The sequence below is a fragment of the Odontesthes bonariensis genome, chromosome 15, assembly GCF_027942865.1.
Source record: "Odontesthes bonariensis isolate fOdoBon6 chromosome 15, fOdoBon6.hap1, whole genome shotgun sequence".
Taxonomy (NCBI): Eukaryota; Metazoa; Chordata; class Actinopteri; order Atheriniformes; family Atherinopsidae; genus Odontesthes; species Odontesthes bonariensis.
Genome location: NC_134520.1, coordinates 21441134 through 21454399, shown reverse-complemented (window position 1 = coordinate 21454399; position 13266 = coordinate 21441134). Strand labels below are relative to the sequence as shown.

Here is a 13266-nt window from a genome sequence, read left to right as displayed (position 1 = left end):
GATAGTGTCAGCTGTTGCCTTTCCGATGCCCATTCTTGTGTATTTCTCTCACGAAAATGCTACTCGCATTAAAAACATAATCCAATCTTTATTCCATGGGACATCCCATGGACTGCAGTTGCATAAATTTGTCTTGGCAACTATCGTATGTGTGTGTGGCTATTTTCATGTTGTTTTGTTTAACAATTGTATGGACCAAAGGGCTGACTTAATTTTAATCTGGAAATGCATATATATATATATATATATATATATATATATATATATATATATAGTATATTGTATAAAGTACACAAAGACCTTGCCTTCATTCCCATTCCTGTGTTGAAACATTCTAAAACAGTGGGAGATATTATTGCTACCGTGTCCTTTTGTTTTTGTATGCATGGAAACAATACAATTGAAAGAGAAAATGCAGGAATATTGTACTTCTTTAATGATTTTCTTCTGCAAATGGTCATGAAAAAAAAAGAAGAAACGGTTACACTCTACCTCCATATTCAACCTGTGGGCTTTACAGATTCAAAAATCTTGACTTGGGCTGAAAATAAGCTAAATAAAACTTCATCAAATAAAAATGATGGAAATTAAAGACTGTAAAATATTATCAGTCCATTAAATCTAGGCTATTAAAGAATGCTTGTTCTGAAATGACGGCGATGAGAGCATTAGTGGCCGACTAACGCTAAAGTTGTATTTTTCTGTATTTGACATTTTATGGTCTCGTAAATGTGCAACTAATCTAACTACCTGATATGCTGGTGAGAGATTTTAATCTGCCAAAAGCTAAAGATAGCACCATGAAATACATGAGTAATAGTAACATTTCTCGATAAAACAATATAACTTAAGAACTTTGACTTAATGATGGAGTTAAAAGGCCAACAATAAAGGTAACATTGAATAAAAAACATGTATTTCAGCACCCAGCTATGCCCTAAATGCAGTAACTGTTCTTTCTTTCACTGTAAGTAGAATACTGTTGAAGTGTATTGTAAAAAATATCAAAGTTTGTAGTTATCTGAATAAACTCTCTAGCTAAAATCAGGTATTTTCTTTTTTTTTTTTGATAAGGACATTTTCTTTTAACAACAGTTTTGTTTGGTGTGATGAAAAGTGATAAAAACACAAGGGGAGACGTTGATGTGTCTGATTTACAATTTGATTTTAAAAGGAAAGTGACACACACAGCCTCAAACTATGTTGTATTCCTTAGGAAAGAGTTATATTCCATTATTCCGTCCCCCAACTGTTGAGCAGCTGTCTCTTGGAATTGTTAATGAATTTATGATCTAATTATAATGCTGTTGCCATATTTTGTGAGCATAGTTTGTATGAACAAACCAGCTTTTGAAAACGACTGAGGCTTCAGACCCGCTAAGTTCCATACCAAATAAAGCATATCTCAATTATGTTATCATTGATGGGCTATAATGACACCACAGCAGAGCACTTCCTCCCCCTGTGGTCGAGGAGAGGAAACACACCCAGACTTCCTTGGAGTATGTGCCCAAAGGAACAAAAACACGTCCACAACTTGCACAGTTACAGCACCACGATGGTGATACTTCAAGAATAACTTAAGTTTGATTTGTACTACTTGATGAAAAATAAGCTTAAATTGTGACGTTGTCTCGCCATCTTGGTTGGACATTATCGCAATAAAGAGCTGTATTAAATTTGAATTAAAGCAATGTCGGCAGAATTTTGACTAGAGATGTATTCATCTCAACTTAGGGAAGTAGTCTTTAATATAATGTGAAAAGAAACGGACACGGGAACCCTAACTCAAACAACAAGCAACGTTGCATCATAACCGGCACATAAGATAACGCAAAACGTGCTTTCGTAACATGTACCAGACGCCCTCTACACTTTAGCCAATCAGCGCGCTCCTCTCCATATTGATGTGCGCTGATTGGCTCAGAAGCACTTATGAACGGCCCCTGTAAATGGTATTTCCCCTTGCGTTTAGTGGTAATGTACACTGGTTCAGGGTACACTGTGATCTGGGTAATTGAATGAACTCACAGCGATGGCTCATACCAGCAAACAAGATGAGCAGAACGATGTGTTCGCCGGCTTTCGCACGGCTTTTAAATCTTTCGCCACAGAGGCCATACATGTCGGCCAGGAGCCGGAACAATGGACATCTATGGCTGTAGTGCCACCGATTTCCCTATCCACTACCTTCAAGCAGCATTCACCAGGAAACCACGCCGTAAGTAGTCTGACATGACTCGGTTATTTAAGGCGAGGGGGGGTGGTCGCGGGGGCGAGGAGGGGGTGATGAGCCGGTAATCTGCATGTGCGTGAAACTAAAGTTATTTGGATTATACAGAATAAATTCATGTGTTGAATGTAGTCTATTTCTTAGTCTTATCCGGATGTAAAGTAGATCATGAACCCAGATCCGGATGTCTTAGTTTTCTTTTTTTCATGCAATATTTATATAATTTTAAAACATTATTTTAAAAATCCCCTCTGAAACAATAAAGGCTAGTAAAGATAGATGGACTGATGTAGAAATAGGGTTCGAATATTTCATTGTGGACAGCTACCAAGTCTCTACTCTAATATTTGATTTATAGTATTACCATGGCCCTGATACACAAGCGTGGAGCGAGAGTTTTGTTTTACACCCACCCCTGTCTGACTGTAAATGAGCTCTTATACACACTAGTCATACAAGGTGTCCAATGAAATTCCATAAATAATGTTTGAAATAACTATACAGAGCACTGGATTATAGAAAAGCACAAGAAGGTTTGGTTATGTATGCACAGATGTGGCTTACTAACTCAGAAGTGAACCAAACTAAAGTCTGACGGCCTTGTCTTTATTTTTGCATTCTCCCTCACTGTGGGAATGACCCTGAGTTTATGCTGGGAGCCAGCCTGTGCTGAAAATGCCAAAGTTTTTTCCCCACACTATCTTCTTCTCCTTGCAGTTGAGATAGTACATTGTTTTTACAAGGAACTGTCAATGATTATAGTGTTGGTTTGGTTAGTCACTACCCTGATACATACAATCAGTTGTTGAGAACAGAGATCAGTTGAGGTGAAGGGTACTACTGCTGATGTTTCCCAGTTTTATAGAAATAAAAAAAAGTCGTACTCCGTTCACATCTCTTACCAGCTTGTTTTCTTGAGCAGGAGTACTCTGTGCAGAACCCCTGATTACATTCAGACTGAGCTGCCCTCAGATTTAGGGAAATAAGCATGAGTTTCTATTTTGTCTTCAAGAAAGTGGCCTCCAGCAAAGATAAAACAATTGTCAATTGATAGCTACTGACGTTGTTGTGAAAAAGTCATGATAAAGTAGCTAAATTTCACACTTGTTTTTTGGGCAACCTTACCGCTTAAATGCACTAAGAAAATGCCATCCTCATTCAGGGTTTTGAGTACAGCCGGAGTGGAAACCCGACCAGAAACTGTCTTGAGAAGGCTGTGGCAGCGCTGGATGGAGCAAAGTACTGTAAGTAAGACTGTTAGTCGGGACATATTGAATGGAGATGGAACAGATTCAGTAACATGTAAGCATGGACGAGCTCATCGGCATGGCTGATGCCTCAAACGGAGTGTAGAATTCCTGCTTTAAATTCATAATGACATGAGTAACTTTTGTGGGGGTTTTTTTGTTTGTTTTTTTTAACCTGCAGCCCTTGCCGTTGCCTCAGGACTGGCTGCCACGTTGACTGTCACTCACCTGCTCAAAGCAGGTGATGGGATAGTCTGCATGGATGATGTGTATGGAGGTGAGACACCCGTATGTAACTCCGGCTGCTTTGGGATGTTTTTGTACATCATAAACTATCTGCTATGACACAGAATTTTTTTTTTCTTGTGTTGCGAGAGCACATTGCCCGCAGGGGAAAACAGTGTTAGCTGAGTTTTCGCTCTCTCTTTTTTTTTTAAGGCACAAACCGCTACTTCCAGAAAATCGCAATTAATTTTGGCTTGGACATATCTTTTGCTGACTGCACTAGACCAGACCTGCTCAAGGCTGCTCTGAAGCCAAACACTAAAGTAAGTTAAGGAAAGCTTCTATTGGGGGGGGGTGGGACCTAAGTGCTGTGTTGTTTTTCTGCGTCATGTACACCCAATCCTGGGCTTTTGTCCTTGATTGGGTGTGTATTTTCCTTTTGTGCTGACTCACAACAGGTACTGTGAGTCAGCACTTTGTGTAATAACGGAAAATTCATGTTCATGTTGCTTTAGTGAAACGACTTGTCTTTTTTTCTCACTTAGCTGGTGTGGATCGAAACGCCAACCAACCCCACGATGAAGGTTGTTGACATCAAGGCCTGCTCTGAGTTGGTGCACGAGCACCATAAAGACATAGTGGTGGTCGTGGACAACACCTTCATGTCGGCCTATTTCCAGGTGAAGCTGACAGACGTGCATTTCATGCCCTTTTGATTTTGAAGCAGTAGTTTGATCATTTCCTGCAATCAAATTCCAGTTCATGTGGAAGTGACTCGTGGAATGATTAACTCCCGTGTTTGTCTTGTACACCCTTAGCGCCCCTTGGCTTTGGGAGCTGATATCTGCATGTATTCAGCCACCAAATACATGAATGGTAGGCCATATACATTTTCCTATTTCACTCATATTGCATTTCCATCAAATGAGTCCGAATGGTGAACTTTAAAGTGGAATAACACGTCAGAAGATACTCTTAATTACTAGTCCTCATACAGCATTGGAAAAATACCACGTTGCAGCTTGAAAGCCAGGCAATGACTGTGTTACTTGTGTTGCACTTCAAGTGCTAAAATTAAAAGTAGTTCCTGCAGAAAATGACCCCTGTGTTAAAGGATTACATTTACGATTATTAACGGTTCTATTAAAGCAGTATTAAACTCTTGTAATTGGTGGAGATGAATCCCATCTATTACGTATCGAGCTCCAGCTCATCATTTTTTACCCTTAGAGTTCAAAATAAGAAGGTACGTTGTGAGTTTCTTTTCGGCCACCAAGGAAAACGCCATGTCTGGCGCAAACCCAACACATCCCATCACCCCATGAACACCACCCCCCCACAGTGCAACATGGTGGTGGCAGCATCGTGCTGTGGGGATGTTTTTCAGCAGCAGGGACTGGGAAACTGGTCCGAGTCGAGGGAAAGATGGATGGTGCTAAATACACCTTAAACTAGAGATTCTCAGAGTACAGGTAACCGCAAAAAAGTATTCACAGAATCCATTTTAAATTGGAGTGGATGAGCTGCTTTTATAATGTTATCCCGAGATGTAAATGATGTGAAAACGGGTTAAAAAAACTCTTCTGTAGATGATGGCCAAAGCTGAAACAATAGTGGGAAGAGGGTCAACTTAAAAGTATACAACATTTTAATTTATTTGTAACAACCCAGGGCAATAAGAAGATGATTAAACTCAAAAGTCTGTGAGATCATCTACAATGGATGTCTAACCTGATTTGAAAGAGGATTCACTCATTTGAATTAGAACCAGTCCAACCCGTACATTTCAAGGGCTTGGGCCAAAAATAATGAGCCAGGCAAGGCAAGGCAATTTTATTTGTAGAGCACAATTTGTACACAAGGCAATTCAAAGTGCTTTACAGCTACATAAAATCACAAGAAGGCAATAAAATCATTAAAAAAAAAAAAACCCATAAAAAATAATCATTAATTAATTAATTTAAAAGTGAAGAGTGCAGATAAAGTACTTCCAGGTGTCATATGCACAGCTAAATAGAACTGTTACAAAACAAACCACAAACCCGCTCAAGGCTGCTTGCTGCTTTAATTATTCCACATAATAAAACTTTGTTCCTGTCGTTTATTTGGCAGGTCACAGTGATGTGGTGATGGGCCTGATCTCAGTGAACAGGGACGACCTGTATGAGCGACTGAAGTTTCTGCAGAATGGTGAGTACACGCCACGCTGTGCCACACGTTGGCTCACCTGGTTGTTGGATGTAGTGTACAGGAGAACTGAAGTGCTTTGGTTCTGTTTCCTCTTAGAACATTTGCTGGTTTCACTTTGAATTAAATCAGTGCAAATTGATCAGCTTGATTAAAGGAGTTCGACACTTGAAGTGGTCGCTTCCTCTTTCTTCAACGTGCCTTTCTGTCTTTGGTAAACTGGCCATTTGAAGCTGACCTACATTCATTCAGAAAACAACCAACACATGCGCTTGAGGCTAAAGTTCTGAACCAATTTAAACCTTCTCAGGTTGATTGTTCTGTTGTTTGCCTGATCTGGATTTTTGGAGGCTTTGTCTGTAACCTCTTTGTGTTTTGTTTATTTGCATGTGATCTTGCCCCGGTTCAGCGCTGGGTGGTGTACCATCTCCTTTCGACTGCTTCCTGTGTAACCGTGGACTGAAGACGCTGCACCTGCGCATGGAGCGGCACTTTAAGAACGCCATGGCTGCTGCCAAGTTTCTAGAGGCTGATCCCAGAGTGGAACGCGTCATCTTCCCAGGTGACCCTCGGGTCAAACCACAAATATTGTTAAGACATGTTCTTTTTTTTTTTTTTTTTTTTTTTTTTTTCACGTGATATGCTCCATGGTCGACTGCCGTAGTTGGATGAAGACATAATTGTTCCTTTGCACATTGCCAATACAGGTCATTAAAATTAGTTTATTACAATAGATTATCACGTTTTAATTTGATTTGTCTCGGCACAGCCGTTATCTCAGTGCATCAGTGCAGGTCCAAACAAGCCAGGGCTCATGAACAAACCTTTTATCTTCTCATGTGTGGCTTGTTAACCTTTAACCATTCAGAATGGTTTAATCAGCAGTCTTCCTCTCCAATTTACTCTGATGTTCATGCCAGTAAAAAGGCTGTGACCTTTCTCTTCTTTCATCTTGCTACACCACTGAAGATATGCAAATTTTTCACAACTTCTGGTTTTCAGATAACGGCTAACTCGTCCTTTTATGTCTGTTAAATCATTCATCTTTATTGTTGTCGTTCTTTTCAGTGATATCTGCAGGTACATTCGTTGCAGTCTACATTGGTGCTTTAAACTTTACAAACTCATGTTCGTTTTCCCCCAAATTCGTTAAAGGAGAACTGCGGTATTTTCAACATTAAGCCTCTTTTCTGAGTCGTCTGCAATGTTTTAGAACCCCCCTCACCGCTTTTGTGATGTTTACTGCTGTCTCCGGTATTTGCCTAATTTTGATTCATCTCAACCTGCTTCAGAACGGCAAGTCATGTGCATGTCCAAAAAGGTCCATAAAAGCACCATAAACGTCCGTTTTCAAAATCATCAACTCACCGGAGTGGTTACTGGTGTGCACTGGTAATCCATATCAAATTTCGTTGCGAAAAGTTGCTTCTGTCGTGTTTTATTTGACATTTTGTTCTGGATGTTCGTTGATATTACTCCGCCACCGCTAAGAAAATAGTGCGAGCATGAACGAGCTGCCAAATAAAACACGACAGAAGCAACTTTTCGCAACGAAATTTGATATGGATTACCTGTGCACACCAGTAACCACTCCAGTGAGTTGATGATTTTGAAAACGGACGTTTATTGTGCTTTTACGGACCTTTGTGGACATGCGCATGACTTGCCGTTCTGAAGCAGGTTGAGAAGAATCAAAATTAGACAAATACCGGAGACAGCAGTAAACATCAAAACAACGGTGAGGGGGGGTTCTAAAACATTGCAGACGACTCAGAAAAGAGGCTTAATGTTGAAAATACCGCAGTTCCCCTTTAATAAATATGACCCAAGTCACTTCAGTACAAGTACTAAAAGTAGATAAAGAGAGTGCAGATAAACAAGTGGGATAACAGTATTATACGTGGTTGTTTATGTGAGGCTGTGGTCCACAGTCAGAAAGGTTTGCCGACTCTGGGTTGGGAGTGAGTCACTGCCTTTAAGTGGAGAAATTTGATAATCTCTGGGTCTTGTACACAAATGGGGCTGGAACAGAGCTGGAGATGAACAGACAGATTGTGGTAGCATCTGCAGTGATGCGAGTGTTGCTCTGGTCTATTGTAGTAAAGACAGAGTTGAGCCAAAAAGTGAAAGGGGTGAAGGGTGTCAAGGCCCACCCTTTGGGTTGCCAAATGAGGTAGTTTGGGCATCTGGTAAAGATGTCCTCTGTACACTTCCCAGAGGGGTTGTTTTTGACATTTCCTACTTGTAGGAGGTTTCAGGGCAGACCCTCGAGTCATTGGAGAGTTTTTTTTCTCTTGCCTGGCTTAGGAACGACTTTCTGTCCCACCTGGAAGAGAAGGTAGCTGGAGAAAGGAGGGTCCTAGCGATCTCTGAGGCTGATGCTTTCGCCACCCAGCCCCAGATAAGCAGTAGATGGATGTCTGTATGTCTAATATTATGAATCTGTTAGAGGAAAAAGTACATGTACATCTAGTGTTGGCAGTGAATTTGAACTTGAATTTTGATTTGTGATTTTTGAATAACGGGATGACGATCAGGTGTGTGTACCTGGTTTTATTTGAAGAACACGGACCTATCAAAGTCTGGTCTTCGGTCTTCACAGCGTTATGACGCTTCAAAAGGGATTGGTGGAGTTCAAACTCCATCAATCTGCCATCCGACAAATGGAAGAACTTTAAGACCATTTTTATTCTGCCCAGGATGGGTCGACCAGCAAAGATAACTGCAAAAACAAGGCTTGAAAAGTCCATAAGGTCACAACACAGCTTAACCTGTAAGCAACTGAAGGCTGTTCATATTGTTGTTGATGGGTCTTAAAATGCCCTTATTGCTGAGCTTGCACCAGCTACTGAAATAAAAGGTTTACAAGTTTGTTTTTTTCTCTCAACCTCTCACACATCAATGAAATTTGATCATTTTCCTACTTGGACACACTCTGCTCATATACTGTACATGGTTTACATGTACAGAAAAGACATGCCTTTTCTTGCCTGCGCTAAAGTATCAAGGATTTAGCTGACAGGTTTTTCATGTTTTTTCCTCCCCACGTAGGCCTGCCCTCTCACCCACAGTACGAGGTGGTGAAGAGACAATGCACCGGCTGTCCTGGGATGATCACCTTCTACATAAAGGGCAAACTCGAGCATGCCACCACTTTCCTCAGCAACCTTAAAGTAATTTGACAGATAACTATTTACATATAGCTTTTAAAGGATTGTACGAGGTAACCGGATCAGAAATCAAGACTGTCGGTCACGCGAAGGAAAACCAAACACCTCAGTACTGCAGTAAAAAGGGAGCTTTAGCGTTTTGTGCTGGAAGTTTTAAAACGTATTTATATAGACCTTAGGTGCAGAATTGAGACAGTATATCCCACAGTAAAAGTGCCTAAAAAATAAAATTATTGTCACAGGAATGCTGAAATGTGCATATTTATGATCATATGATTTCCTGATGATTTTGATAAATGACCTTTTTAAGCGTTTTCTTATTTGATTTAGACTATTCAGATTTGATTCACATGTTGTCACATGAAACCCACATTGGACACACCTTAATATGCTTACTATCATGTATAAAAATGATACAAACAACAAATACAAGAAAATAGCATTTCAACAGCTTAAGTATTACATATAACTTGTGTTTTGCTTCATGTCCTCTGTTGTCTTCCTGTTTAAGATGTTTGCAGTAGCAGAGAGTCTTGGTGGCTATGAAAGTTTAGCAGAACATCCGTAAGTATTCCGTGTTTAACATTATTGATTTTTAAAAAAATTTTTTAGCACTGATAGTTTTTTTGAGTGCAACATTAGTTACTAAAAGCTGTCATTATGGCCTAAGCTGTTGTTGACCATGTAGCACCACAAGGGGGCAGCAGAGATCAAGAGGAAATCCCTCTTAAACTCTTGCAAATTTACTTCAATATTGACACTTTACTTCCCTAAACCTCAGAATGTTTGTTCTGTATGCATCTCATATGTAAGTATGTCTCTCCTCTTTCATGATTTAGGGCGATTATGACCCATGCATCAGTGCCAGAAAAGGAGAGGAATGTTCTGGGTATCAGCGACACACTGATTCGCCTCTCTGTTGGACTGGAGGATGAGGCAGACGTCATCGAGGACCTGGACCAGGCGCTGAATGCTGCTGTAAGTATCCAACATGAGCAGTGCATCAGGAAGTCTTTAGTTTATAGTCTAAACAAACGGTGACATTATGAGTTCTCCTAAAAAAGGACAGAGACAGTTTGGCTTATCTCCTCGTCACTATATTTGTGATCTAGAGAGAATGATGTACAGAACAGCTAAAGTAAATGTGATGCAAAACACTTACAATTAATGATTATCAACTTTCCTGAAAAGTTTTCAGCAAGCTGAGACTGATCAACTTGGACATTACTTCATGTTTCAGTGACTTTATTTGATGGTAGACAGCAGGAATGATTAGAATTTGAATATTGAGGGTAGGAGGGGAAAATGTCAGTAAGTAAACCGACACCAATGACTCTTCCCTCGTGTGGCTGCACATCCCTCTTCACCTGATTGTAAATGAGAAACTGCAGAAAGACCTCGATCACACTCGATGTGCCACAGTCTTTGCTATGTCACAGCTCACTTTACACCATTCGGTGCCGGGGCTTTAAAACTGCAAAGGGGATCGGCACATGTGCCTCACTTGATTATTCAGATGATAAACGGACCCGTGGCTTTGTCCGCTTTACAATTGTAGAGGTTATGTGCGATCCTAAAGTCCTGTGACTTCACAACCTTTAGTTAACTTGATGTCAACATGTGATATCCAATGAATCATTTTCATTTAGCAGCAGTTTGTTTATTTTTAAGCCGTGTTTCTAAGCATACAGCTCACAATGTATTTGACCTTTCTGGTGACGAGGAAGACGTGTCCAAATGAAGATGAATATGGTCTGGGGAAGTGGAAGGTATATCTTGAGAACATTTACAGAGAGCCTGCCCGGGAAGGGTTGCAGACCAGGATTGAGTTAGGTGTTCATAAACCCCCACTTTCTGCTGCATGAGCAGATCCATCATACCCTGTATCTTTGCTGCAGTCAGTGCGTTGCTGGGCTCTGGCAATATTCTTCCATTTGCACTTAATCAGCACAATCCCTGTTTATATGAAATCTCTTCAAGTAATCCTTTGTCTTTCTCAGTGAAAGTTTGAACAAACGTGTGAGTCCTCACATAAGAATACATGCGGTTGATTTATTAGCTGCATGCCTTTTCACTCTGTTTTCACTGTTGGAAAAATGTAAAGTATTCCTGCTTGTGAGACAAACGGAGGGCTCTTCAGAGGTACAGCTGATTCCTCTTTCAAGTTCATTGCTCGGCTCGAGCTTTCCTCACCTCTGTGCAGTGCAGCACGCCATTACTCTCACCTCTGGCAGAGCTTCTCTTGACATCTGCATATATCATCATATAGCATATATCTCATTCTCAAATGGATGGTGTAGACATCTAAAGCTTTTATTGCACCTGCCTTTGTCTTGCTCAGGCATGAGGTCCCATCAAACACATTACTGTAAATAGTGGGTATTCTGTCCTGTTGGAAAGGTTTGAATGGAATCCCCTGCGTAGTTTAAGAACTGACGGATGCATTTAGAGGGAATAAAGTGATTCTAATGAAATCACTAGAATCGCACTGCTCATTTGAAATCAAGTTGTTTGAGATTCTGTCACATTAAAACCGTATTGGCTGAGCTTCAGTTTGCAGGTTTTAGATGATTCGCCACTCATTCCCTACCAGACGACACTCTTATCAGGACGAATTCAAATGACCTAAAACCCTCACGCCACCTCATTCAGCTGTGTCCTGCACAGCAGCCTGCGCCTCCTCTCCTCAGCATTCACATAATGTCACCGTACGCCTTCTGCTGCCCATCTGTAGCAAATGGAAATTAAATGGAGACAAATATCTCTAAGGACTGTCTGTGGTTCCAGGAAAAGGCTCCTCTGATTGGCGAATCCTAGGACAGCAGGTCAAGTGTCCTCATTCAAGAGTTGGTTTTGAGCAAGAACATGGCTATTAATCATCTGGAACTCTCCAAAGTGTTGTTGAATTTGTAAGAAAGTTACTAAATGCTGGGTGTGCTGTATCTTATTGAAAGGTTTTCCCTCCACTAATCTGCATTTTACTGAATCTGTAGATTATGCTTTTTTTTTTTCCAGATAAATGTGGCTTCCTGGATACAACTAATATTGATCTCACTGGTTCTTTTTGTTCTTTTCCTGTTGTCTTTAATAGCATCCAAAGAAGAAGTGAAAAGGGCGTCCTTGCGGCCAAACTCATTGTGAAGAAGTACCTAAAGTCTTGCACCGCTGAAGATCAAAATGGGGCATCTCGGTTCACTGATGAGCACATTTCAGGGAAAAGTTTTTTTTTGGCAAAAATACAATTGATGCTGTCTGTGTATAATTGATACAAATTTTTACATTAGAATCTTTTTAATGCCTTAACAACAGCATCACATACAAACTTATTTATCTTATGATGGTTTATGTGTTTGTAGGCGTTTTAATTTTCTTTTTTTTTTTTTCTTCTTTTTCTTCTTTAGGCTTTATTAGGGAAAGTCCCATTCAGTGTCCTGAAAGGGAAAAAAAGTGTGGCAAAAACACAATATTTTATCATTGTCCTTGCTCTTAACACTGTAGATTTTCCATTTGTACTAAAAATGCCCAACTGTAAAACTGGCTTTGTTTGTTATGCAAAATACATGCTGAGCTCATGCTGCGACCTGCTGATCAAAAGTCAGAGAAGTGTCAGCACCGCAGTGGCTCACAGTCTCTAAAAATCTTCATACGCACAAGAAAAACAAAACAAAAAATCTATTTAGTTTGTCTGAAACTTTATGCTTCCTCAAGCGTGCTTTTCCAAAGAAGATATCTGAGACTAATTAAGCAAAAACATGTGGGAAGACTTGGTGTGCACATGCTGTGTTCAGAGTAGTTTCTCAGTGATTACTGTAAAGGGATTTATTATTATTATTTTTTTTTTTTGGACATATATAGCAACAAATGCTGGTCGTCATAGACGAATTTCTGAGAAATGCTCGAAGAGCTACACGTGTGTTCTTGGAAGCCAGGATTTTTGGCTGATGAGGGAAACTGTATTTTCTCCCAGGTCAGGATTCTCATTAGGTTTTTATCTGCTTATCAATGTTGTTACTGGCAAATCCATTAAATTCTGTTTGCAACACAAGCCTCCTTGTCTCTCTATCTCAGCCATCCTCATGTACAGTGTACTTGTGAGGTCAGCATCGGAGATGAGCCGAAGCAATTAAGGCAACATGGTGGGAGTGGGACACAGTGTGGGTGTAGCTGATTAATCAAATGAGTTCGCTTGCATCTTGATGACCAA

General features: G+C 40.3%; 1 protein-coding gene across 1 annotated transcript; it reads left to right on the top strand.

The window, feature by feature from the left end:
- Nucleotides 1-1959: 1959 nt before the first annotated feature.
- cth (cystathionase (cystathionine gamma-lyase)) lies at nt 1960-12908 on the top strand. Its single transcript, XM_075485507.1, has 12 exons — nt 1960-2221; nt 3396-3477; nt 3662-3757; nt 3919-4028; nt 4251-4385; nt 4524-4581; nt 5818-5895; nt 6302-6454; nt 8944-9065; nt 9574-9626; nt 9902-10040; nt 12154-12908. Exons 1-12 carry the CDS (start codon nt 2036-2038, stop codon nt 12169-12171), a joined length of 1230 nt encoding a protein of 409 aa, XP_075341622.1. The 5' UTR covers nt 1960-2035; the 3' UTR covers nt 12172-12908.
- The last annotated feature ends 358 nt before the right edge of the window (nt 12909-13266 follow it).

What these genes read in the sequence shown, in the direction of transcription:
- cth (XM_075485507.1), top strand. Translation starts at nt 2,036, where the DNA reads ATGGCTCATACCAGCAAACAAGATGAGCAGAACGATGTGTTCGCCGGC. An exon ending in ATTCACCAGGAAACCACGCC is followed by an intron (nt 2,222 to 3,395) that starts GTAAGTAGTCTG and finishes ATCCTCATTCAG; the next exon opens with GGTTTTGAGTACAGCCGGAG. An exon ending in CTTTCCTCAGCAACCTTAAA is followed by an intron (nt 9,066 to 9,573) that starts GTAATTTGACAG and finishes TTCCTGTTTAAG; the next exon opens with ATGTTTGCAGTAGCAGAGAG.